The following is a 24,905-nucleotide window of genomic DNA, read 5'->3' as shown; positions in this document are numbered from 1 at the left end:
GAAGGAGACCCTGGTGGTGTGTTTGGACTGTTTTAATGTTTTTGGCCTCTAACAGCAGGGAAGATACTTTATGCATTATTTATACTCTCAGACATAATTATTATTATTATAAACTTGATTTATAAAGCAGCCTTCAAAACACAGTCGCAAGGTGCCTCAGACATAAAAAATGGAAAATTGAAGGCAAACAATAGGAAACAATAAAAAAAAACACAATAAGAAACAATGTAAAAGCAATTTCCCACAGCAATAGAGCACAGATATAGAAATAAAATGTTACGGAAGAGAAAAGAGTAAAACAAGATCAAATAAAAGATTAGAAAGCACACCTATAAAAATGTGTCTTTCAGAGAGATTTAAAAGAGGAGAAGCAGTTTGTGAGGATCTCCTCAGGGAGGTTGTTCCAAAGACAGAAAAGGACTCGGTCACCTTTGGTCCTCAGCCGGGACTGTGGAATGGCAAGTCGGGCCTTCACTGAGGACCTCAGGTTACCACCGGGCACATGTGGTGACAAACAAGCAAATACTACTGAAAGAAATTCATATTGTAGCATCAAGCATTATGCCAGGTTTATTAAGCTCGAGGTGTGTCCTGGTCATATCTTCTTCTTCAGGCAATTCTTCACTCTGATACTTGACATTTACTCATATCTGCAAAGTTCATAACCTGATAGAAGCGGTGTGCACACTGTTGTTTGCTGTACTTCTTCACATTATTATCTTGCTGTATTATTGAACTTTTGCACGGGGTGACTTTCCAACTTTGCACATCACCGTGGCTGTGTCATTCTCTCTCAATACTTACTTGGCTGATCGCAGCAATTTCACATCACCTCTTCAGGAACAACGCGCTTCCCAATGAGCCTGACAAATTAGCTGTTTTGTGGAAGGCTTTCATGATAAATGCTTATCATAACAGGGTAAGGCTCTGCTCTCATCTTTGTGTGTGTGTATGTAGTGTGTGTATGTTGTGTGTGTGTGTGTGTGTGTGTGTGTGTGTGTATGTGTGTGCGCCTGCAGGATTTTGCAGTCTTTTTCAAACGCTGTAAGAGGCCATTTGCCAGACTGTTGATCACTTCATTCATCCGTTCATTAAGCTCGCTCATCTGCCTCGAGTGATTTCTGAATCCGCACACAGAGGATGTGGACAGCAACCAAACAGCCTCTGAGGGCCTATTGAGAGAACTGTAGATCATTCAGGGCAATGAGCACCACATACTGTTGGCTTTGATTGTAAGAATTATCATGACAAACACGTTAATGTATTCATTATGTGTAATTTCCATTTTTTATGTGTGCGGGTGGTAATTTCTGCCAAAGACTAAAGAATCGTTATTTCCAGAAATGGCTAATTCAATTCAGTTTGTGAATGTAAAGGCTCTGCTTGGAAGACGCTTCTGTTCTCCTCCCCGACCCTCCCTCTCTTTTCTCTCAAGTCTTTTTCCTTCGCTCTCTATTTTCTTGCCAAATTAGTGCGTTGCTCCTCGTATACTGGGAGCTCGGACTGATTGCATTAATTTTCTGTTTGCCGTTGGTATAAAAACACATTTATTATTTGGAGCTGGGGGGGGATGCGAGATTGTGTTACGACTGGTTTCATTACTGAGCACCCTTACTTTCCGCCTGTCACTTCTGCCCTACTTTTGACTGACGGACTGTATTCTACTATACTGTACTGTGTTGTCGCAGCTCAGCGGTCTCTCACACACACACACACACACACACACACACACACACACACACACACACACACACACACACACACACACACACACACACACACACAAACATTGCCTATGTGTCAGCTGGCATGCAGCCAAGGCCATAGTCATAAGGCAGTGACAGTTGATGACAGCAGTAAGATTAAAGGGTGAGGGAGTTGTGAGTATGGTCAGAGGACAGGCGGCTCTATAAATATCACATATGGGGATGCCCCTTATACTTGAAAGGCCCATAACATCACACATCTGTTTCACCGAGAGGAGACATGGCGAATGAAGTGGGCCAAAACAGTTGCTCCATTAACTGATAACTCATCACACATCTTGTTTTAATCATTAATTTATCATGCAAACGATTACAAACATTCATCGATTTCCGAACGATACAATAAGACAAAGTTTCGTGATAAACCGCACAGTAATTTTTGTGTAGTGCTGCTACTGCTAACAGACAAACAAACAATCACACACACACACGCACACACACGCACACACACGCTTTTTCCCCCCTCAGTAACCCAACCTTGCAATTGTCAGACGCTAACTTTGCACTCCACTGTACCCACAGCTGGATGCTCACTCACTCACTGACACAGTTCCCCATTTCCGCGGCGACACAAATGCACAAAAAACAGCGAACACACAAATACACACCCACACAAACTGAGTCGGTGGGATAAACAGCTGGAGGGCCTCCTGTAATTAAACCTGGGCTGCTGTTTGTAAACTGTCAGTGTGTGTGTATGTGTGTGTGTAGGCAGAGACACACACTCACACACAAATTCTGTTGCATTTACATCTCGTGTATTTTTCATAAGGTAAATATCGGTGCTGTGCTGTGTGCACGTGACTGCTGCCTGAATCTGATCCACTTTTTCAAGAATGAAAAATTTGCTTTTGTTCAAGATTCAACAAATATTGTATCTCATTCATCAATTTCTACTTCTTCGTCCTTTCTTTCGTCTTTTTGAGCAATTTTCTTGGTTTGATTTTAACTCGAGTGTTGTGCATTGTTGTTGTTTGTGTGCAAATGCATGCTTTTGTGTGTGTGTGTGTTGTTTGTTTGCTTTGCGTGTTACTTCAGCCAGCTTCTGTGTCTGTGTGTGTCCCCAGTGAGGTGTGCTCTTAGCTGTGAGTGGGCGTTACACAGACAGCCAAGAGACCAGCAGGGAAATTTCCCATCAGCCCATGGTGCAGTTTGTAGTGCAGGTTAACCACTGAAGGCTCTGAAATCTATAAGCACAGCAACAGAGCCTTTTTTTCTCCTCTTGTCTGTCTTTCCTCTTCTCTCTCTCGTTCTCTTTCTCCCTCTCCACTAGTATCCTCTGCATTCCTCTCTTTCTTTCTCCCTCACTCTCCCGCGCTCTCTCTGTCTCCCCAGATGAATCGAAGTGGAGATGAAAAGCTTTCAGGAATGCTAGCAGACAGGCAGTGCTTTACAGTAATCTAACCTGGGCAAGATGAAAGCCAGCTGGGAAGCAGGGAATAGAGCGCGGGGGGGGGGGGAGGTGAGAGGAAGAGAAGGACAGGATTGAGTTTTGGGAAAAGAAAAGAACAGAAAGGCTGGAGAGGCAGAAAGAAAAGAAACGGTAAAGGAGCGAGTGAGAGGGTTTGCGGACACAGGAGAGGCAGAGGTAACAAGAGATGGGTAGTTTGTAAAGAACAGCGAGGGGGTGGATAAAAACATTTGGTAAAATGTTTGTCGGATAGTGAGAGGAGAGGGGGAGGAGAAAGAAACTAAAGTTGCTTGAAAATGGGAAAATAGGAGCAGCGGAAAGTTAGAAAGGGGAATAAACACCAAGTAAGTGAGTAGACAACCATGAAAAGATAGTTAGCTTCATCCTGAAGTAGAATTCAAAGACATTCAAGGTAACCTATTTTCAAGTTTACCTCGAATAAGTGTCTCATTATCACACATTTTGTAAACCAGTGTCTCTGTGTTTCTAGATCTTTGAGTTTACTTTGATGAAAAAACAAATGGAATAGCTACGTACACTTTAGCTGGTTTAAATAAAGTACTTTTAACTTAAATTTTACTCTTACTAAAATACAATTTCAGAGCTAAAGTTGGATATTGTCTTTCTCTTTCTGGCCGTGTGTCACTTTAAGGACGACGCTAAATGAAAGCGAGACAATGAGGTTAGAGACTTAAATGAAAACAGAGCACGAGAACAGGCCGCCACGTTTGGCGTTGTAATTACTGTAAGTCGTGTCGTTTGGAAAGATTGACACCAAGCGTAATTGCCGCTGTTACATGACTGCACAAACCTGTGGAGTTTAAATTGCAGATCCTCTTCAGTGGAACAAACTCAATTGCAACACTGCTCGCTGAACACTGAAGTAGCATCACATGCACCGCCGTTGTCACTTGAAATGACTTTGGCAGTTGGACGGGATGTTTGTGTGTGTGTGTGTGTGTGTGTGTGTGTGTGTGTGTGTGTGTGTGTGTGTGTGTGTGTGTGTGTGTGTGTGTGTGTGTGTGTGTGTGTGTGTGTGTGTGTGTGTGCGCGTCTTCTTTGAATCATAATGTAGGTGGAGCGGGCCTGTCGCCGCTGTGACAAATCCCACCTCGTGCACCTTGTACTTCCTGCACAGAATGAGAGAAGCGCGCCGCACCGAAACGCTTCCCCACCTAATTGAAATTTTGAGGTATAAGAGGATTTCTGCACGACGTGAGCTGACAGGCCCCATTCACCAGATATCCTCTCAGTCTCTTCTCCCTCCCTCTCTCCCTCCGTCTGTCTCTCCCTGAGAAAGAATTAACTTTTATCTGTCGTCAAGTTTTTAATGCAGCTTACACTCGTATCTTCCTCGCGTTCTGCAGGTGATCTGTCTCAGTTCCTCTCAATCGCTCCTCTTTGTCTCTTCCTCTCTGTCATTCAGGCTTGCTCTGCTCCGACAGAGGGGCACTCGGTTTGCCTGTTTGCTCGTTGAGCTTTGATATGTCAAATCGTAGCGGGGAAGACATGAATGTAGATAATAAGACAACGCTGGAGGAGAGGAGTGAAGAAAGACCCTGTGCAAAGGAGACAGAGCCGTGGGTACGAGATGCCCACAGACTTCCAGATCAGCCAGTTCGAGTTCTCCTCGTACTTTAAATCTACTGTCTGAAGAGAAAAATAGATTTTCAACTCGTGTCTGTGCTTTGACGGATTACATAACGCTCCATGGCTTTCTTCATTATGTTTTACACTCCAGTGGTTAATGTGCGTTTCCATGTTGTGACTCACTCACACACACATGAGCTTGTTTCATATTTGAAAGTGCTCACATTTACCTTCTCATCATTGTTAGATAACCAACCATCCTGAATCAACGTGCTCGTTTATGTACGGTGTGAAGTTGTCTGACTCCCACAGAGGAGCCTCCATTATCCTGCACAAACCATTCTTTTGGTTTCACAGCCTAATGCATGAGAGTAAAACTCGTAATGTGTTCCCTGAATAAAGAAGTGCAAATTTTAGAAGAAAATAAAAAATCTAATGTGGAGTCTATGAAAAGATGGAGATAGGATGTAAAATAATAATAATAATGATAATAGTAGTAATAATCACTGACTTCTTAATGAGCTCATTTTTTTGACTCCTGGACATGAAGGCAAAACAGAAAGAATACATCTTTCAGCTTATATAAGAAAACTCATAGCTGCCGAGTGTCACTCAGACTAATGCATCATGGTGGGTTTTTTTCTCCAGACAAGCCAGAAAAACCTTGCCGCTATATTAAAGTTAAAGTCAAGCTGTAGCCTATAATACAATTCCAGTGCTCCAGACATAATTGTGTTGTGTTGTGATTAATGTGTTTGCCTCTGGTGCATTTTTGAAGTGAGAGCGAGAAAATAGAAGTGACTTGAGGGAATTGGACTCATTGTTTGGTAAACGTACAGCACAGTAATTCTTTTATTTCTCTTCTTCCCTCTCTCTCTCTCTCTCTCTCTCTCTCTCTCTCTCTCTCTCTCGCTCCCTCTCTCACGGCGAATGTCCACTGCAGCAATGATTAGCTTGAGGGGTATCACTAACTCAGACGCTTGTTTTTGGAGTTTTGTATTTCTAATCTCTCTAAAAAACTAATAACGCTGTAGTTTCTGATCACATATATCGACAAGGAAATTGAATATTAGTTTTATACAAACTAATAATTAAAATGCAGACAATAAGTTGTTTTCATTTTTATATATTGTGCATGTTTTATTGCAATTCTTTCCCTTCAAAACGCACTATAACGGTCCACATGATTCCTGCAGCCTGCGGTGTAAATTCAAACCATTAAATGAACCAGTATTGTATTTGTACCTTCACATATAAGCTTCCAAGCCATTATCCGTGGACACTGACCTTTCCTCTTTTCGCTCTTTCCCAGTCTTACCTTATTTCCTTCAATGATTTCCATTATTGTAGCAGTTGGTGAATCAACACATGCCTCAAGGGTTTAGTGCAGTGTTATTCCTCGCTCCCTCTGTCCTCTTCACTTGCCTTATTTTTTTATTTTCTCGCTCCATGCCCCCCCCCGTCCGTCCCCCCGTCCCCCCGTCCCCTGCTATGCCAGCAACACAATTTTTCACTTCAGTGGGAAAACAGGTATAACAGAGGGAGTGTGGCAGTGTGTTTAATGAAGGAATAAAGCCAAAGAGGAGAGATGAGGAAGAAAAAGGGAAGTGCCCTTAGGGCTGGAAACAAGGGAATATACAGACACGTATAGACTCACATACACACATGCACTTGCACAGACAATAAGGAAGGAACACCAAAAAAATCCCACCTGCTTATCTCTGAGGAATTGGCTGAGGTGTTTCCCTATTTAATTAGAAACACTGGTAGGAACCTCATAAATCACCACACCATAAAACTGAAGGGTCGGCAGAGAATGCTTCCCACACACACACACACACACACACACACACACACACACACACACACACACACACACACACACACACACACACACACGCAAAGGTAAGGCCATTTGTGATTCATGAAACCATGGGTATGTGTAATCCTCAGCCTCAGTCAGCATTCCATAGATTTGTATGGTATTTTGGGGGTTTTGTTACATAGCTGTGTGTGTGTGTGTGTGTGTGTACCATCCCCAGCCTTGTATCTCTTTACAACTTCAGTCGAAAATTGCTTGTAACCTCATGTAGTTCATCAACTTTGGCGAAGATTTCAAATTCCAATTTCAAGATCAAATTACTAAACTCTGTGATTACACCTGAAAAATTCTCTCAGGACAGAGATAATGTTGTGCATGGGGGTGCGGAAAGGTCACCGTATGTGTGTGTGTGTGTGCGCGTGCATCGAGCTGTGCACATTTATAGGCCATGTGCATGTGTACTAGTGCTTGAACTCGAGGTGTGTGTGTGAGAGTGTGTGTGTGTCTCCAGAGTTATTCTGATGGCAGTGTGTGTGGTAACAGGATCCAGGGTGATGTCTGCTCTCAAGACAGCGTCTGGCTTTCAGCCCTCCATCTATTATTCACACACCTGGAAGCAAACACACACACACACAGACAGACACACTCTGCTTTCTTCCTTCATGTGTTGCTCTCTACATTTTTCCAATTTTTTTCTGGAAACGGTTAAAGGTTCAGGATTGTCAACTTTTTCTTTTGTCAGCTTGTGTATTGACATGTTTGTTTGAGTTTTTTGTGTATTTGTGCTTATCTGCCAGGAAACCAATGACACTGTTGAAGTCAATGAGCTGCTGTTTGACCTGATAAACGAGTCGAAAATGAGTATTGACCACTGAGAGGAGGGCGGGCTGATAAGCAGGAAAAGAGCGAGAGAGAGAGATATCCAATAAAACAAAGCACAGCCTGGTAAAAGTAGAGAAAGAAGAGACCAAACAGTTCCCAAAGTCGTATCTTCACCTTGACTGAACTAGATCTGAGCATGTCAGTGCGTCATTATCTGTCCTAGACATCTCTTTGGGGACCTGGCCCATCTCCACCACCCTGGTCGGACAGGCTGCTGATTGACATTTATACAAGCGGGGTATGGTCCAATAAAGAAAGAGCCTATTGAGTTGACTCTGTTAAGATGAAAGAACGTCCCTGTGTTGTGGAATATAAGCTTACATGGAGAAGGGTAAAGGTCACAGTGGGGGTGTTTGTGAAGTGACCCTGTGAATGTTGATCAAAGTCTGTCGACGGACAATTATCTGAGGAACGAATGTCATTTGAAGAGAGTTGTATACATCTTCTGTGTCAGGTTGATCTGGTTTCCTCAATAATACCGTGTTTTTCTATTAATCATGACCTCAGGTTATCATAGGTCAGTTATCACATCCTCTGCTTATTATCTCCTCCAAGGTTGGACACATTTGTAATGGACGTTGAGGGAAGTAGGATGTGGTTAGCTGATAAAAGTCCCATTAACTTACTTATTAGAGCCTGTAGAAGAATGCAGCACCTTTTCCGTTAATATATAAAACTGACTTTTTTGGTCTTTTCACCTTTTCAGTCTTCAGTCTGAACTCAGCCAACTTTCCAAACGGGTTCTTTGTTCTCTGTGCTTTGGGCTGAGATCTGCAGAGATCTACAGTTTATAACCTTTTCCTCTCTGCTACCTGCTCATACACATAAATAAAGCACTGCCTATAATCTCAATACATTTATATTCGGCAGGCTGGATTTATACTTTTCATCCTGCAGAAATAGTTTGCCAGCTTCACTCCTCCCAGTAAATGTCATTCATAGCTCTGGGTGTCTGCACTTTTGAAAGGCCAAATCTTAATTCAACACAATAGGCAGATTTGGCGCCCTCGCTCCCCACCGAGGGGTGGGGGGGGGGGGTGGCACAGGAAGCCTGTTGACTTCATTAATGGCTCCGAAAGCCTCTTCAGCTCTCACACAGTGGCCTCTGGTCACAAAATATAATGGGGCGCGCACAGCTTTGTAGCACTGCCACCGGGTTGCACCACTAATAGAGACAAAGGTGGTGATGTGCACTCAAATTATGCCCTTGCCTCCGTGTGATCCTTGAGGCCCTGTCAGGAGCTGCAGCAGCAGCAGTGGTGGGAACAGCAGCTCTTATCACGGCAGAATAACAGGGTCAGAAAGAAAGAAAAAACTGTAGAGGAAATGATTGAAAGAGAAATGTGTGTGTTGGTTTTTCTCAGCCAGGCCAAGTATTTGTCTGCACTAAATGAGGTCTGTCATGAGATCTCTACCTGTCGCCTCTAACACCCTGCTGCGGCTCTAATGAGACAGTGAAAGAGGAATTGGAAGGGAAAAGCGAAAAGAACAGAGGGGTTGCATAGGGAGAGACATGGAGAGAGATGGAGAGAGATGTCTTTCTGCACAGTAAAAACGACGGAATGATGCATATTGCGAGCAAAAAATAGCAAAACTGGAAAATCAATGGACAAAGAAATGAAGTAGGACCATGAGAACAGAAAGAGGCGACGGAGAGAGAAAAAAGCTTGAGCGATGCAGCAGTTGATGAATAAGGAATAAGAAAGGGACAATTGCCCAGACGAAGTCTGGCATTTTTTTGATCACATCGAATATATTCTTGCTTTATCTTACTGACTTGATAGAGGAGCCTTTCTCTGTCCACTTTCACAGAGAAGTGCCGCAGCTTTCTTCTATATTTTCAGGAAAAATGGCGACATTAAATAACAATGTGCAAACAGGCTTTGCAGGGAAGAATGAAAAAAAATAACATTATTTCTGCAAGGCCCCTTGTTTTAAGTCACATGCAACAGTAGTGTAAGCACAATTAAAATAGGGCAGATGAATGAAAGACAACAGGCAAAGGAGAACATCATGTCAATATTTAAACCCATGAGTACTCATGAATACATGAGTAATTTATCCCGCCACAGTTTTAATATTGAACCAATGTTTTTTTCACATCTCAAAATAAGATAAGAGATCTCTAACTTGCTGCGTGCTCGCTACCACTTGCCCTCGCTATGCTCCATAAAGTTTTTGCCATTCAGACAGACAGACCTCATAGTTTCAGCTGCAGTTGTTGCATGCACTGCAGTTTTGTCTCTCACGTGGGAGTGCATGAAAGTGACCTTCGTCCATGTGCACCCCCGTTACCGCCATAGACTGAATTAATTCAGTGGGAAACGCTGATTACACGACTTCTCAGTACACACGGGTTAAACCAGGAATTTTGTCCACAATTGCAGATCTGTAAAGTTTTTGCTTCAGTAGATTTGTCTAGGACATTTTCCCATGATGATACATTTGAAGACTCACAAAACAATACAAGCCGAGAGCTCGCTGCTGAAACATTTCAACAGCAACAGCAAAACACTAACAAGTAAGAGAAGTTTTAGAATGAACTATGGCGGCGGGGGGGGGGGGAGTAACAGAGAGAAACGGAGTGAGCTGTGAAAAGTCAAGAGGTCACAAATGTCAAGATTGAACTGGCCATAAGCCTGCGGGTATTTCAGACAACCTCATGACTTAGAGATTGAGACAGACAGAGCGAGAGAGAGAGGGAGAGCGAGCAGGCGAAAAAAGCAAGAGCAATAGCAGAGGAGAGAAATGAGTCACAAAAGCTGAGCTGTGAGCCCCCTGCCTGGCCACAGTGCTCAAAGGCATCTCAGCAGTGAAAGCAATGATAGCAGGGGAGACCTGTCACTCACCCTTTGAAGCCGTGGGGGAGATTGAAGGAGGAGAGGAGAACAGGTGGAGAAATGAGTTAGGAAGCCTCCAGACACTTGTCCCCTTTCACGTCCAACACCATCATCCCTCACAATAACATTCTTGTCCCTCTTTCTGCCTCTCCCCTCGCTTTTTCTGCCTATCTCCCAGCAGGGGGATAAGGTTAGATTAGTAGGCTGCACGGACCTGCAGGCAAACAGGTACCACACCTTTAATGCCACGGCGGTCACTCACCAAACCAGGGGTCCCCCCGCGGCTCTGTCTGCTGTAGTGTCAGATCCCAAGTGGGAGACTGGAGTGGCGCTAATAGAAACAAAAAGAAGTGCAGATATGTGTGCTCACTTTCAAGACTTTAATTTAAATTCTGGATTTAGCTAGCTTTCAAAGTTACTTTGTATTGATGCTGCATGATCCAACTGTCCAGCCAATTTGCAGACTTTTTCACATATGAAGAACACAGCAGGACTTGAGGGGTGATGCCGAGGTAGAGCATCCAGGAAGCAGAACATTTTCCCCATTTTTTCCCCCAAATTTTGCGTCCAACGCGAGGTAGAAGCATCTTTAAACTGCCCACTTGCTCTCTGTGAGTTCTACGGACATTATCCTGCTGTATTCTGACATGGCTCTGTCAAATGCAGCCCCTCTGGATGTTAGTGCATGTCTGACAGCAGCATTGGCCTCTTGTATCTCAGAGCATTGACTTGTGGAGGGTATTAAAGTCTCCTCTTTCTAATCAACCGCCAGAATAAAAGAGGTGCGGAGGATTAACCTCAGTAGAACCAGACTCAACAGGAGGGCCCATGTCGATGTCATAATTCTGTGTCGTTTTGACTCTGCCAGCCTAAGTAGTTACTTCCCTGCTAACAATGACATTTTCCCTGATATCCACCCACAAAGCATCTTCTTTCACAGTGCTGGCATCGAGGGGGGCGTTAATTAAAATCCTGCTGTGTAGCAGATATGCATAATAACAAACATAGAACAGAGAATAGTGAATTAAAGCACAGAATGAGTTTAGTTCCACTCTGTGGGGTTTTTTTGCCCCCTCATCCTCCTATAGAGCGAGAGGACTCAAGCCGGAAGGAAAAGGGCAGGAAGGAAAGAAGGAGGGAGCTTAAAAGTGTCTTTAATGAAGTGGATGAATATTTTACCTCCACAAAGAAAAGCAGTAAAGCGTTGTCTTTGTTGTACCTGCAAGTTGTCTCCATTATGGCTCGTCTTAAAACTTAAAATACAGATGTAAAAGTAACACGGCATTTGACATTCTTATGTGACCTTCTCCTTCGTAGACTGCGAAGGCCAAACCGAAATGAGACGTCTGGTCTACAGAGGCTTTCTGTGATCACTGTCATCAAGTTGGACACGACGAGAAAGTTTTAGTGCCTCTTGTTTTTCTAACATATGTACTGTTAGCTGTTCGGTTGAGCTAAAGCGTGTAACTCAAGCATCGGACGTCTCGTGCCATTACCTCACTGAAGGGCAATGAATCCTGGGATAGGTTGGGCTCGGAAGGATCCCCCCCAGTGGAGCATTTGTTTCTAGGAAATGGAGGGAAACATTTGTTGGTCGCATTTGAAGGACACTTTGAAATGGGACAATCGAGTCACTCCGCTGTGACGCAATCAGTCTTCGAATGCAGCGTCCGAAGGTTGCAGCCCCTGAATTGAGACATGGCTCATATCTGCAGTGCTTTCCTCTCGGATAAAATACCAACATGCCCGTCTTTGATTGTCCCTCATAACTCAGGAGCTGCACAACCAGGCTAGCTTTCCACAGTAGCGATCCACATCCTCGTTAATACTCTCAGATTAATGTCAAATCATCCACACTCCCCCCCACTAGTCCCACACCAGTCCATCTCGCCTAAAGCTACACATCTAGGCCACTGCATGTGGAAGTGGAGGGTTTGTTGCAGCATTGACTGACACTCCGAGATGGATCCAGTCTACCTCCCAGCCCCCTTTTCCTCCTGTTATTCTCCCCTACTCCCTCCTCACCCCCTCTTTTCACTCTGTCTGCCATATGTTTCAGTGAGCTGGACAGATTTGGGCAATCAGACAGCCGCCATTGTATTGCTGTCGTTATGAATAGAGTGCGTGAAGAGATACATTGCCATTATGTGGGGACGATTCGTTGTTCCTTTTCTTCCCGTCTCTTTCACAGCTAATGTTTCTCAGTCGTCTCTGTCCGTCTGGCTGTCTCTCTCTCTCTCTCTCCTCCTCTGCTCTTCTTGCGTGTCTTGCCTTGCCTGGTTGAATACCTAACACACCGCTGTGGTTTGACAAAGAGGGATGAAACCCGACCGAAGTGTGGCAGCTTGGGTTGCAGTGGCATTTGGCATGTGGCCGTGCTGCTGCTCCTCTAAAATGATTCTGACTGATATCATGAAGAGGCTAAGGACCCAGGGGCCTAAAGAGGAGATCCCGGGAGATCCCCCCCACGTGCATATTTTGCTGCTGCTCTGTGATGCTGTCACAAATCACCTCCTATGCAAAGTGTAAAATGTCCATTTTAATTCCTTTGCTGAGATTAAGGAGTCCAGTTGGAAAACAACAGTAGCATTTTGACAGAAGTTTAATTTAAAATTAAAATTAAAAAATGTAAAGAAAACTAAAGGCACCCAAAGTCAAAGCTAATTTCAAGCACCTCTATGTTAAGTTAGGTCAAATATAACTGAGGAATATTTCACGATCTAATAGACGTTTAAATTGACATAGTTTAGTTGTTTGTAAGAAAGGTTACACAAAAACACACACACAAACTTTGGTGGAAGGATGCGATATGTGTCAGGGAAGAACCGATTAAACTTAGGTGCAGATCAAGATCAGATTTTTTTCATTATCTTTGATTTTGACATATATAGCATTTTTTTAAATATTTTCACCTTTTTCCCCAGTGAATAATTCATGGATCTTTCTGAGAACTGATATCTGATATCTGTGAGTGTATGAAATTTGGTCCAGCTTTATTGAATTTAAGTGTTGAGCCCTGGCAGGATTCCGTTCAAGTTTGAATTGGAGTCAGTGCTGCAAATATACTACAAGACTCTACCTGTTATCTTTAAAGCATTTTGTATTCAATGCAATCCTGAAACCAGACTTATTAATATTTATTGTGCATGACCTCTGGCCATGTTGATATGCAGCAGGTTAAGGTCCGTGCCCGGTATGACTGTAGTAATGCTGGCACTGACTTTGGGTGCACGTTTCCCAAGATTGGTGGAAGTATTGCGGTAATTGAAGTTTCCCAGCATGCTGTGTGACTTTGGATGACATTCTGCTCCAGCCCACTCACCTCGCTGTGGCTGTGTGACCCGTGTCTGAGTGCAGAGTGATACTTTAGTCAGCAGCTTATTCTGGCCTCTACCAGCAGCATGTTGGTCATGGCGTGTGTTCCAGCCATAGTGGTTTAGTGTGTGTGTGCCATACTGAACAGACTGCAGCTCTGCATGACTAGCCTCCGTTTTGCTTCCCCCAAAATCTATGGCATAACAGGGAAAGACACAAATCCTTCAACCGCTCTTTCATTCAGAATGCACATGCACATAACTCTGTCTCAATTCATGGGCCGCATCCTTCCGAGGCTGCATTTGAAGACCGATGGCGTCACAGTGGTACGAGTAGATTTCGCAGGCTCCTTCAGATGCTATTGACAAATGCGTCCTTTCAACCTCCTAAACTAAACTGAATAGCTTAGGTACACATGTAAGCAAGGGGCATTAAAACGTTCTCATCGTGTCCAGATACAGCTCTGTTGCTAGGCAACAGCATTAAGGGCGGGACGAGCTTGTGACGCCAATCATGGAAAACCTCTGTAGACCAGACCGTCGCCGGGTAGACAGCATCCTCTGAAGGACGTAACCCCTGAATTGAGACACAACTATAGTTCCTCTACATATGTTTTAGGAAGTGCACATTCAGAGTGTTTGTTCCCTGTTGTCCACAGGGGTTCATTCTGCACTTAGCCACAAACCATCATCTGCACCAACAACACTACAGCAGTATTCTACGTCTCCTGAGGGTTGACTGGTCTCCTCCTAGAATGTGGACAATCCGTCTCTCCACTTGATCTAAAGTAGTTTGTGCATAATGGCACACCAGATTATCCAAAATCAATAGAAGGGCTCAGATGTGTAACCAGAAGTGCTCAATTACAAAGGGCAATTTTCACAGAAAGAAGGTTCCAGAGGGGCCATAACCTAAAGCTAAAATATGTGAGGTGTCCTTTGGAATCAAATTGACAAAATAACCTCTTCCTGTTTTGACTTGATAATAGTTTGACAGAGTATTTTATTCCTGGATTGCTGTGTCTTGTATTGATTTTATTGTACAACACAACACAAACAGTTTAAGCACAGGTCTGACCATTACATTACATCTGTAAAGTGGCACATTTACTGTATCTGAATGCAATTCTCCAGCATTACATTATTACCTGCCTCAAATTGTATTCCATGCAGAGTCAGAGGAAGTGCCATGCTTTCCGTGTGCTGTTGTGGTGTGCGGTGCCAATGTGAGGAAACTGAGCGAGGCTTCTCCTGTGGTTATCACACCGGAATGGTTTCCCCTGTCTGTGTCACACCTTCTGCTAGCTGTTAGCCCCATGGAGAGGCAGAGAGTCACTTCGGGCACATTATTTTTCATTGAAGGATTCAAGGCAGAAAGAAAAACATGTGCATATGAGGTGTCTTTTATTTTTCTGCACAGCTATCTTTTAAATGCATCCACAGATGTCAGCATTTCTCTTCCCTAACAGTATATACTTAAATAGCAATGTCAAAAAAACAAAAGATGGTCAGCCACAGAGCGTTCAAGGTCTGAGCAGCTTCAAAAACTCCTCATAAATATTTTATTTGCCCTGAATGCGTTTTTATTAGAGTAAAGAATCAGAAAAAGAAATGTACTTGAGGTGCATCAACATTGTTTTTACTCCAGAAGCCACTGTGTGCTCAGTGGTAGTGCTGATGTAATTATCCGTAACGGCCACTAGGGGGATACAGTTTATGACTGGAGCGCTTGCTTCACGGTGGACCAGGGTTTTCTCCATGTAATCTGCAATAAAGCATGGATCTTTTCCACAAATGCACACACACTCACAAAGATCCTGACACACACTCACACAGATCCTGACACACACGGCCATTGAAGAAATATTTACTCCACATATTTTACCGGGTGAGGAAGCGCCGCTCTGTGAGTCAAAAGTACCAGTAACTCTCCCCTCTCTCCCCAGAGTGTCCCTCATTACCATATGAGTCAGTCCAGCTAGACATCCTCGCAGTGTGTGTGTGTGTGTGTCTGTCTACACACACAGCATTTGCATTTGTGTGTAGGCCCAATGCATCTCTCACCTTCCCACCACTCGCAGTCAGAATGAAGTCTGTCCGGCAGTGGATGTCTATTGTGTCGCGCTAATGTGATAGCAGAGATTAGTATTGTAATCCATTTAGCATAGAGCAGCTAATCCACTTTATGCCGTTGAAAGGGAAATCAGATAATATTGGCGAGCACGACTGACTGTTGCCGCCTTAATGATTTTCATCTGATGAAAAATGACTTTAGTATATATTAATAATTACTGTTGGCAACAATGAAACTCGGATTAGTCATTTCAGAACAAATCAGATTCATTAGCTTTGGCTTTTCATCAAGGGAATTAAGGTAGTGCATGTGCTCGTTCTATGCTGAGTAGACGTTTTGATTGTTGTTATAGAATAAAATTACACACTCGCAGTTTGATTTTATTTGACTTTATAGCTCTTCACTGTAAGTGGACAATTTGTTGTATCATTACTTGATTGTGCAGAGTCTAATATCAGGGGAAATGAATTACGCTGTAAATGTTTCAAAATCTATAAAGCCTTGGGTGACCCTGCTGTGTTAATGAAACAAAAAGTACAGTGTAAAACTACTATTCAATACTTTATATGTGCCGATTAGTACACCAATAATTCCCCTGGCCTCTGATTTGAATCAGTCCCTTGTGTGTTCCCTTCCAGTCCCAGTGTGACTAAAGCCATGTGTTGAATGCTTGCGGATATGCTGTGCGTTCCCTGGTGGCTCATTTGTTTTGTCGGTGGTCAGATTGAGGGATAATATACAGGAGCTTCCCCTTGAAGCCCCTCAGCTCCCTGGTGACTGTGGATCTGTCCCAACACAATAAAACTCTACATTCAGCCACTGCCACAGACTGTCTGCCCTTTAACTCTGCCCTGCAATTGACTCCACACTTCTCTAATATGCAGCGGGCGTAAACTGATACACACACATCTTCACATACATGCACATACACAGCCACGCCGTGTAATCGTGCGCATACGCACAGTGCCTCAAATTAACTCACCCGATTGGGCAGATTAGATAACCCCACCTGCTGAATCTGGCCCCGGTCGCATGGAGCTTTTCTTTCTTCTGACCTCCCTCTCCTCTTACTCTATCTCCTATGTGCCTTCTGTTCTTTTCTGTGCAGCTGCCCCTAGTGCATACAATAGTTCCCAGTGAAAGTGTGTGAGGCTTTGATACATGTAACTCAGGGTCCTTTGAGATCAAGATCACTACACAAGCCAAGCAGGAGGCAGAGCGAGGGAGGGAGAATGACGGAGAAACAAAGGAAGAGGGAGAGCATGGGTGAAATCAGGGTGAAAGATGGTGTCTGCTTAAAGAAATGTCGTGTTGTGAAAGTGGATATCAGGAGAAGCGGCAGGAGCATGGGCAGGACTTAAACTGCAACTCGGCGTACTTGGGTTTCTCATTTTATTACCATACAATAGTTGCAGTTTACAGGGAAGTTGATACTTTGGTTTCTGTTCCAATTCAGAATCGAGAGATTCCTTTTAACTGGCATCAGTTTCATAATGATAAGAAAATGTATGATTTGAGAGATACAGAGTGCAACTTTGTAAACTGATGCTACAAACCTTATTTTCTCTAATCACACAAACATTTTGGCTCGATATCAGTTTTAATCTCCATCCATACTAACACGCCTGAAACCCAATCAGTCGTACACACTAAAACACAGCCCCAGAGTTTTCAAAGTAAAACGGGGCCAGCAGCATTTCCAAACGTCTCAGGTTTAGCAGCTCTAAAAGTGTGGAGTAGTGTGGACTGCAGGCCTATCTGTAGCAGAGGTGATGCATTACATTTGACTGTTTGGTCTTAACAACAAATAAAATATCATTCCCCTCCAGTATGTCAAGTTGTGTTTACAGTGGTGTCAGCACCATTTCACCATAGGGATCCGTTTACCCACTTAAAGCAGTTGAGGCTTCTTGACCTTAAGGAGACTTTACCTCTAGGCCGTTCTGCAGAGAGAGTTTTTAATGAAAAGCTGACAGAGGCAACACAACATGTTGTCATCTTCGTTTTATAATTCATCATGAAGCGACTCACCTGTGTGCGCGACCATCTGCTTCCTGTCCAATTATCTCCTGTTTGTGCCTGATACCTGTGGACCCCTCAAGTGCTGAAGAGCTCCAAGAACCACTAAGAGTCATCACAACTTTAACAAGACTCACTTTATACCTGCACGCAAGCCCACACAGGCCTCGGAGTGTGTGTGTTTGTGTGTAAACGTACGTGAGTGTGTACCCTACAGGGTGCTGAAAGATGCTTGGGTAGGTCTGAGTGCTACTGGGAAATTATAGCCAGAGAAAGGATCATTTGGTGTGTGTGTGTTTGTGTTTGTGTTTGTGTTTGTGTGTGTGAGAGTGTGTACATGCCTGTGTGTGTGTGTGACGATGTTAGCAGATGTTCAGGCACAACCCGGAACATTTCTATCATACCACCAAGTGTGTGGGGCCAATTCCATGCACTTTCTGCTGAGTAAACACACCTAGGGGCCCACAGACCACACCTCTCGCCCAGATGCCTAATTACCATAATCACTTTTGAACGGCTGAAACTGTGATGGAGAGAGATGAGCTTCTCGCATGCGGCACGGAAAGTCATGACATAGGGGGAAAAACCTGAGGCAAAATCTGCTAGATGAGCAATTAGGCCAAATAATAAGGTTTGAAAGTACATTTTTAATGACAGCGGTGATGCTGATTGCACACTTTGCTGCTCTAGACGCCACCTGTGTTTCATCCTTGTGCAAGACAGTGTTGCTCTTTCTCAATTTTGTTTGCTTTCAGCTCTTTTTTTATTTACATGTTGGCATTCAACTCCTTACGCCTTCTGGGATAACACTGGTAACATATTGTGCTTGATTGCTGCTGAATTAAAATGGGAAAATGTCCCTGATCCTGACCACAGCACTGTGCCCTCACCACATCTTAGCCCAAGAAGCAGTTGTGATATCATAGTCTGCTAATTCAATGAGGATAATGTTAAACACATTCAAGTAATTCCTATTGTCTTTCTTTGTTTTTCCAGATCCGGGTTGACGGCTCCTCTCGTGCTCTGCAGTATGAGACGGTGCAGGCGGTGGACAATGGACCAATCCTCCGAGACATGGCCTTCTCCACCGATCACCACTACCTCTACGTCATGTCCGAGAACCAGGTCAGACACACACACACATCAGCTGAGTCAATATCATCACCACTGGCATTTATCGTTTTCTTATGTCAAAGGGTAGAATAACCCAATAGGATTTCGTTACTGCCTGGCTGCTGGAGAGAAAAGGATTAGATGGACTGTTGGATGCTATGACCATGTCTTTTTTTATAGAAACAGACCGGGTTGAGCTGGAGTGATTTAATGTGTTGAATTATAGGGAGAAAGGAGAGTGGTCTTAGTCCTTGTGTGTGTGTCTGCGCATAGACACATTCGCACATAACACACTATCTCTCTTAGTACCTTTGATGACATGGAATGTGGTGTGAAATAGCAGCACTCTGTGTAATGGACGCAGACACAGGGAGACTGTGAACATTTCTATCAGAGGCAGACCTTCGCTAAAATAGCTCCACAGAAAGCCCATAACACACATGCTGTGCTCACACACACACACACACACACACACACACACACACACACACACACACACACACACACACACACACACCGGTGACTCACTGTGTTATTAGGTATTCACTTCCTCTTTCTATTAAACACAAAAAGATACACAGCCACGAGCCTGTGTTTACATTAGGTTTTTAACATGTGGCGAGGTAGTAATTCATGTGAGGTGGAATAATGAGTTGTTTGTCCAGGCCACTCTTTTTCAAGTAAAATCTTTTAATGACTGAGCATAAATTAGCTCGAGTCATGAATGGGTTGTCCTCACAAAGAAATTCATCCAAAGCTGCTTTCAGACATGCACTGAACTCCGGATAATCTGAAATAATACGCGACAGATGTAAAGATGAAATAAACAAAAATAATACAAATGTCTCTAAATACAAAAAAAAGGTGTCAACGAAGATGTCGATTTGGAAAAACAACACGATTCTAGAGCGTTTAATGAATAGGATCGACAGTGCTGTAAACAAAAGCATGTGATCTCTGCAGCCAAATGTATGTGATCTCTGCACCCCCCCCCCCCCCCCCCCCCCCAAACGCTCCAGAATCTCCTGCTGTGAAGAGAATTCGCAGGAGTTCATGTCTATAAACGTCTCAAATGAGTCCTGATCCTGGAAGGCTTAGCTTTAGTAATCAAGTCATGGAGGCCAAATCAGAACCCATGATGCATCTGTCTCTCTCTTTCAAGTTCATTTTAGCTCTGTTCATTGTCTGTTATTAATGTGAATGTTAGAAATGATATTGCAAAAGCTCTGAAGAACAGATAATATGCATATCATCCCCCCCCCCCCCCCCTCCTCTTTATCTCCTGCCTCCCATAATCACAGAAGGCCGCTGCTGTTTAGTTGGCAGCGATAGCCCAGTTCCCCCTTTATATCGTCTGCAGCTTGCAGAGGATTATAAACTCTCTGGCACCAGGAAAGTGTCAGTATTTACTAATATGTGCTGTGGTTTGATTGTGTGTGTGTGTGTGTACGTGCACATTTTAAGTGCGCAGATTTTCCAGATAACTCTTTAAATATCAGACAGACAGTGAGTTGAACGTGCCCTTTTCCAACGCGGCTCTCGTTGCCTCTCCCCTGGTCTCAGTCGGTTCTTCTGCAGAGAGAGGGAGGCAAAGAATACGGGTACTTAAGATGCCATTTTGTCATGCTATCCAATTACCACTCTTTGTGCAAATCTGTTGACTAGCAATATGAGAATTTCTTCTTTTCTTTTTAATGCAGTGTGTGTAATTGGGCTCAGAAAAGATATTACAGAATAACTAATGAATTATTAGGAGCACTTAATTTTCATTTCTTCCCTCTTCCCATGTTAGTCTCTTTTATGTCTCGCTATTATCTCCCAACATCTTTACAAATTTAGCATTTTCAATCTGCACGACAATTAATTTCTATTGAAACGTGAGTTTCACTCTCCAATAGTGTGTGTAAGGCCTTCTTAGTAATTAGTCTATTACCCTAGTTAGAGGGCTGACCTCCACTAACTGTTTAAGAGGAACATCTGGGAATTAACCGCTCACACAAATATAGAAAGCAGTTAATGAAAACAACACATACAGACAAAAATATCTTTTACATTCAAGTGCGTGCACATGCGAAACACACTCCACACAAACACACTCATTTACAGCTAAAAGGTTTACAGAAAAAGATGAATGGAGTGAATGATTAAACACCAATCCATTAAAAAACCTTTTAATTTTGTTGACTTATCAAAATGTGTCTGTACGGTGCTGAAAGTCTCATAACTGCAAAGTGACATAGTTAATTTGACTGATGCCGATGTTTCTCTTATTTAATTGTCAGTTCTTCATGCAGATTCAGACAGCTGACAAAACCTCTGCTTTATAACTGGGCTGATTCATATTAGTCAAATGTTAAAAGTCAGAGAGACACACAATGTTCTAGAAATGCAAAAAAAACACCAAATACTATAATGATCAATTTGCCGACCAATATTTTGATCTTAATGTCATCTTGAATTTCCTGTGTTTGCCTTTTGTTTACCTTGCATTGACAGCCAGGTTCAAAGGTCACGCTGTGGTCACTCTTGAAATACAGTGCAGCGCCGCTCGCCGGATCAGTGCGGTGGTTTAGAATAACATCTCGCACGTACACACACATACACGCTTCCAATTCCCAGCAGTGGCAAATGCTATTAAAGCAGCCTGCGCTGGTCGATATCAGAAGGCCACCTGCTGTTTCTAGGGCCTGGGACCCAGACAATCAAAGAGAGAGTGTGATAGATGGAATGGGGTGAAAATACAGAAAGAGGAAACACATGATAGAGAGAGAGAGAGAGAGAGAGAGAGAGAGAGAGAGAGAGAGAGAGAGAGAAGAGGAGGGGGCCCTCAACAGGAGGCTGAGAGCAGGGTTGGTCGATACAGCTGCTCCCCTGCTGTTGTTAGCCTTGAAACTCTCCCGTCCAGACCTGGGGTCGAGCAGCAGAAAGACCACCTCCAGATCCTGCCCGGCTGGAGCGAGGGTGTTCTCCAGTTCATTCTGCTGGCCTCCTCACACCAAGGCATCTCCTCATGCATCTTGAGCGACCACTTTGGATCTCTAAATATATATGTGTTGTTGTTTCCAGCCAGTCGAACTATGACAGGCAGGTGTGTTTCTGTTTCTGAGGCTGAGTGAATCAATGTGCTGCACACAGCTCTACGATGAAATAATAATACGATTTTACCCCGTTGAAATTGTAAAAAATATATAAAAAAATCAATATGAGGCCTAGTGTTGATATTTTGGCAGACCACCACAAATAAATCAATGATCGGTGTAAAAATATTTTTCGGTTTTGAAATTCCAGCAGGCCAGGGGATGTCAGCGGAGGAGACTGACCTCAAATGTGGCCCAAGGACGCCGTTGCATTCACAAGGCTAAAAAAATGTGTCCATATGTGTCTCAGACCACCTCTGGATGTGGTTGGATCTCAGACTCATCCTAAACGCATCTGGGGTTTAGTTGAACACTTGTGATCGGATCAACGATGGTGGACGTTAGTTGTTGTCTGATCAGAGCCTGAGAGTCCGGTACAGGAGAGTGAGGATTAGACTTCAATGGTGGAGGAGAGATGATGGTCACAATGGGCAGAGATCAGTCATCAAAAATAGTCTTTATAAATGTGCAGATTGAAGACATTTCTGTTGCAGTTGCATTTGATTTCTCTGTGTTTTTGTTTGAATACTATTGGTCAGTGGATTACTCAGTATTTTTCTGTGAATCTATGTCCTGTGATCTAGGCAAGTCATTTTCAGTACAAAATTTGGGGACAACACAGTCTGATTATATTAGATACAGCATTCTAGTGTTGCATTTGTGCACTGCTATCAATTTTATATAAATTACAGTGGCACGAGCACTTGCACATCGTGAGCGAGTCGTATAAATCCAGTTTCACGGATGGAGCATCATGCTGAGAGTCGCATTGTACCCGGCTTGTCTCTGCTGCATTATACACTCATTAGAGAAGGACGCTGACCAAACACAACAACACACAAATATCTACGCTGAATTACACACAAAAAAAGAAAATCTGTCATTGTAATTCTCCTCTGATACCTTTTCTCTCATTGTTTATTTCATTTCTCTTCTTTCCTTGCAGCCTCTTCTTACTTTCTTCCCTCTCTCTTGATTGTGTCGTCTTCATTTTGTTTTGTTTTTTCCTTCAGGATTATCGATTTTTGGCCTCCTGCAGCCCGTATTAATTTCTAAGGGGATTTGTAAAGCGAATTCAGCCTTTTGTGTCTCTTGCTCCTCTTTCCCCCCCATCTCCCCTACTCTCTATCTTCATTTCTGACCCGCTCTCACTAGCCATTGTCGTCTTTTTACCCGGCACCATCCCCCAGTTCTCCATTCCTTCATTTCTTGTTATCACCATTACTCACTAGCAGAGAAATCCCTACCCTCTCATTAATCCAGTGATTGCTGTCCTCTAATTGGATCCTTCTCTCTCCCTCTCCCTCCCTCTCGTACTTGTACACACTCCGTCTCACACATTCAAGTCATCTTATTAGTGGGTTAAATAGATGTTCGGGTGTAAAGAGGACACTCAGATTATAGAACGGGCCGTGATTATGGATGTTAGGGTTGCAGTTTGAGTGACAGGGACAGGTTAATTCCTCTGGTAATATGAGCTTCTATACTGTGGTTCACCGCTGTATTACCATCCCGTTAACACACGGTTCATCTGTCCAGCACAATGGAAACATCTGGGCGCAATGAATAAGGTGGTGTCGTCGTCGGAGGTTATTCCAGCATCGCTTCTGTATGTAAATTAAAAGAACAAATCACACACGAGCCAACAGATGGTTTATTTTAATAAGTGTTGTAAACCAATTGGAGAGAAGAGCGCGGAACACTTATTCAGGAATGGGAACGTAGCACACAGGTTACAGAGGCGGAAAATATGAATAACTTATGCTGCCATTGTAGTGAACAGGTTCTGATTGTCTTTCCAATGCAGCAAACACGAATCTAAAAAATACAGTGAAGACCTTGACTCTTTCCTCCCCACGTCCAGATTTATACATGGATGAGAAGTATTACCTCAGCAAAGCTCTCACTGACTCCTCTCTCTCACATTCCCCTTCACCCCGACTCCCATCTGACAAAACATAATTATATTATGTAGTATCAAAGCCAGCAACACCACAATGTACGATAGTTTTCATCCACAAGCCCCGACACTGACCCGTCTCTTACATATCTTGGCTAACATACACGTGCATTCAGTGGTGTTCTCCTGAAGGGTGTATGGAGTTAAATCAATGAACATCAAAATCTTCATATATATCGTATATATATATTTTATACTTGTCTACAACCAAATACATAAACTTACACGCGTAACCTGCCTCACACATTCAATCAGTTTGTCTGGAAAGAAAAATGGCCTTAACCTAGTGTAAATGTAACTCTACAACTTCCCTCCGTGACTGGGATCTGCGAATATTCTAATATTCAGTAACCAACTTGAAGATAGACGACAATAAGCCGTAATAATTTCACTTCACGTTCTCCATTAAGACCAAAAACAGTTGTCACATCAACTTAAGTTGTTTTCTTTGGCATCGAGGCATCTACAGATGGGGGACTAAAGAAAAACTAACACAGAGTGACTTAGTAGGATTTTGGGCTTTACCAAGTGCAGCTTATCATATGATTCAAATGGTTTTCATCCATTCAGTGCCCCCATCGTGCTCTATGGACATTGAGCACGATGGGGCATTGTCATCTGTTCCTCCATCTGCGTTTGCAATCCTCCACGTTTCCCCTTCATGTCTTTTGTGGCCTTCTTTGCTCTGAAACACACAGCGCCTCGACTTTGCGTTTCTAAATGTGCAGTGAAAATGGCACAAAAACAACTTCTGTTTTTTTTTTCTGGCTGGACCCGATCGTGAGAAAGTAATTGGACTGAATATGATTTTAATAGCAGAGTGCATTACTCTGCGGATGGCTGTGTTGAGACTTGTGTTCGAGGGGCATTTAAAAGCAGTTAAAGCGTTTTAGTTTTGTCTTAGTCATTCCATCCATCCTCCAATGTTCCACTGTCATGCTATTACCCTGCAGCAACCCAGGGAACCTATTAACTCA

General features: G+C 43.3%; 1 protein-coding gene across 1 annotated transcript in view; it reads left to right on the top strand.

The window, feature by feature from the left end:
• plxna4 (plexin A4) overlaps positions 1-24,905 on the top strand; it is a 220,375-nt gene that overhangs the window by 111,707 nt on the left and 83,763 nt on the right. Inside the window, exon 4 of the mRNA XM_034578173.1 lies at positions 18,715-18,843. Coding sequence (XP_034434064.1) covers positions 18,715-18,843 — 129 coding nt within the window. The remainder of the gene's footprint in view (positions 1-18,714; positions 18,844-24,905) is intronic.

The sequence above is a fragment of the Hippoglossus hippoglossus genome, chromosome 23 (assembly GCF_009819705.1).
Source record: "Hippoglossus hippoglossus isolate fHipHip1 chromosome 23, fHipHip1.pri, whole genome shotgun sequence".
Taxonomy (NCBI): Eukaryota; Metazoa; Chordata; class Actinopteri; order Pleuronectiformes; family Pleuronectidae; genus Hippoglossus; species Hippoglossus hippoglossus.
Note: the sequence above shows the minus strand (reverse complement) of the source record. Positions and strands in the feature narration are given on the sequence as shown.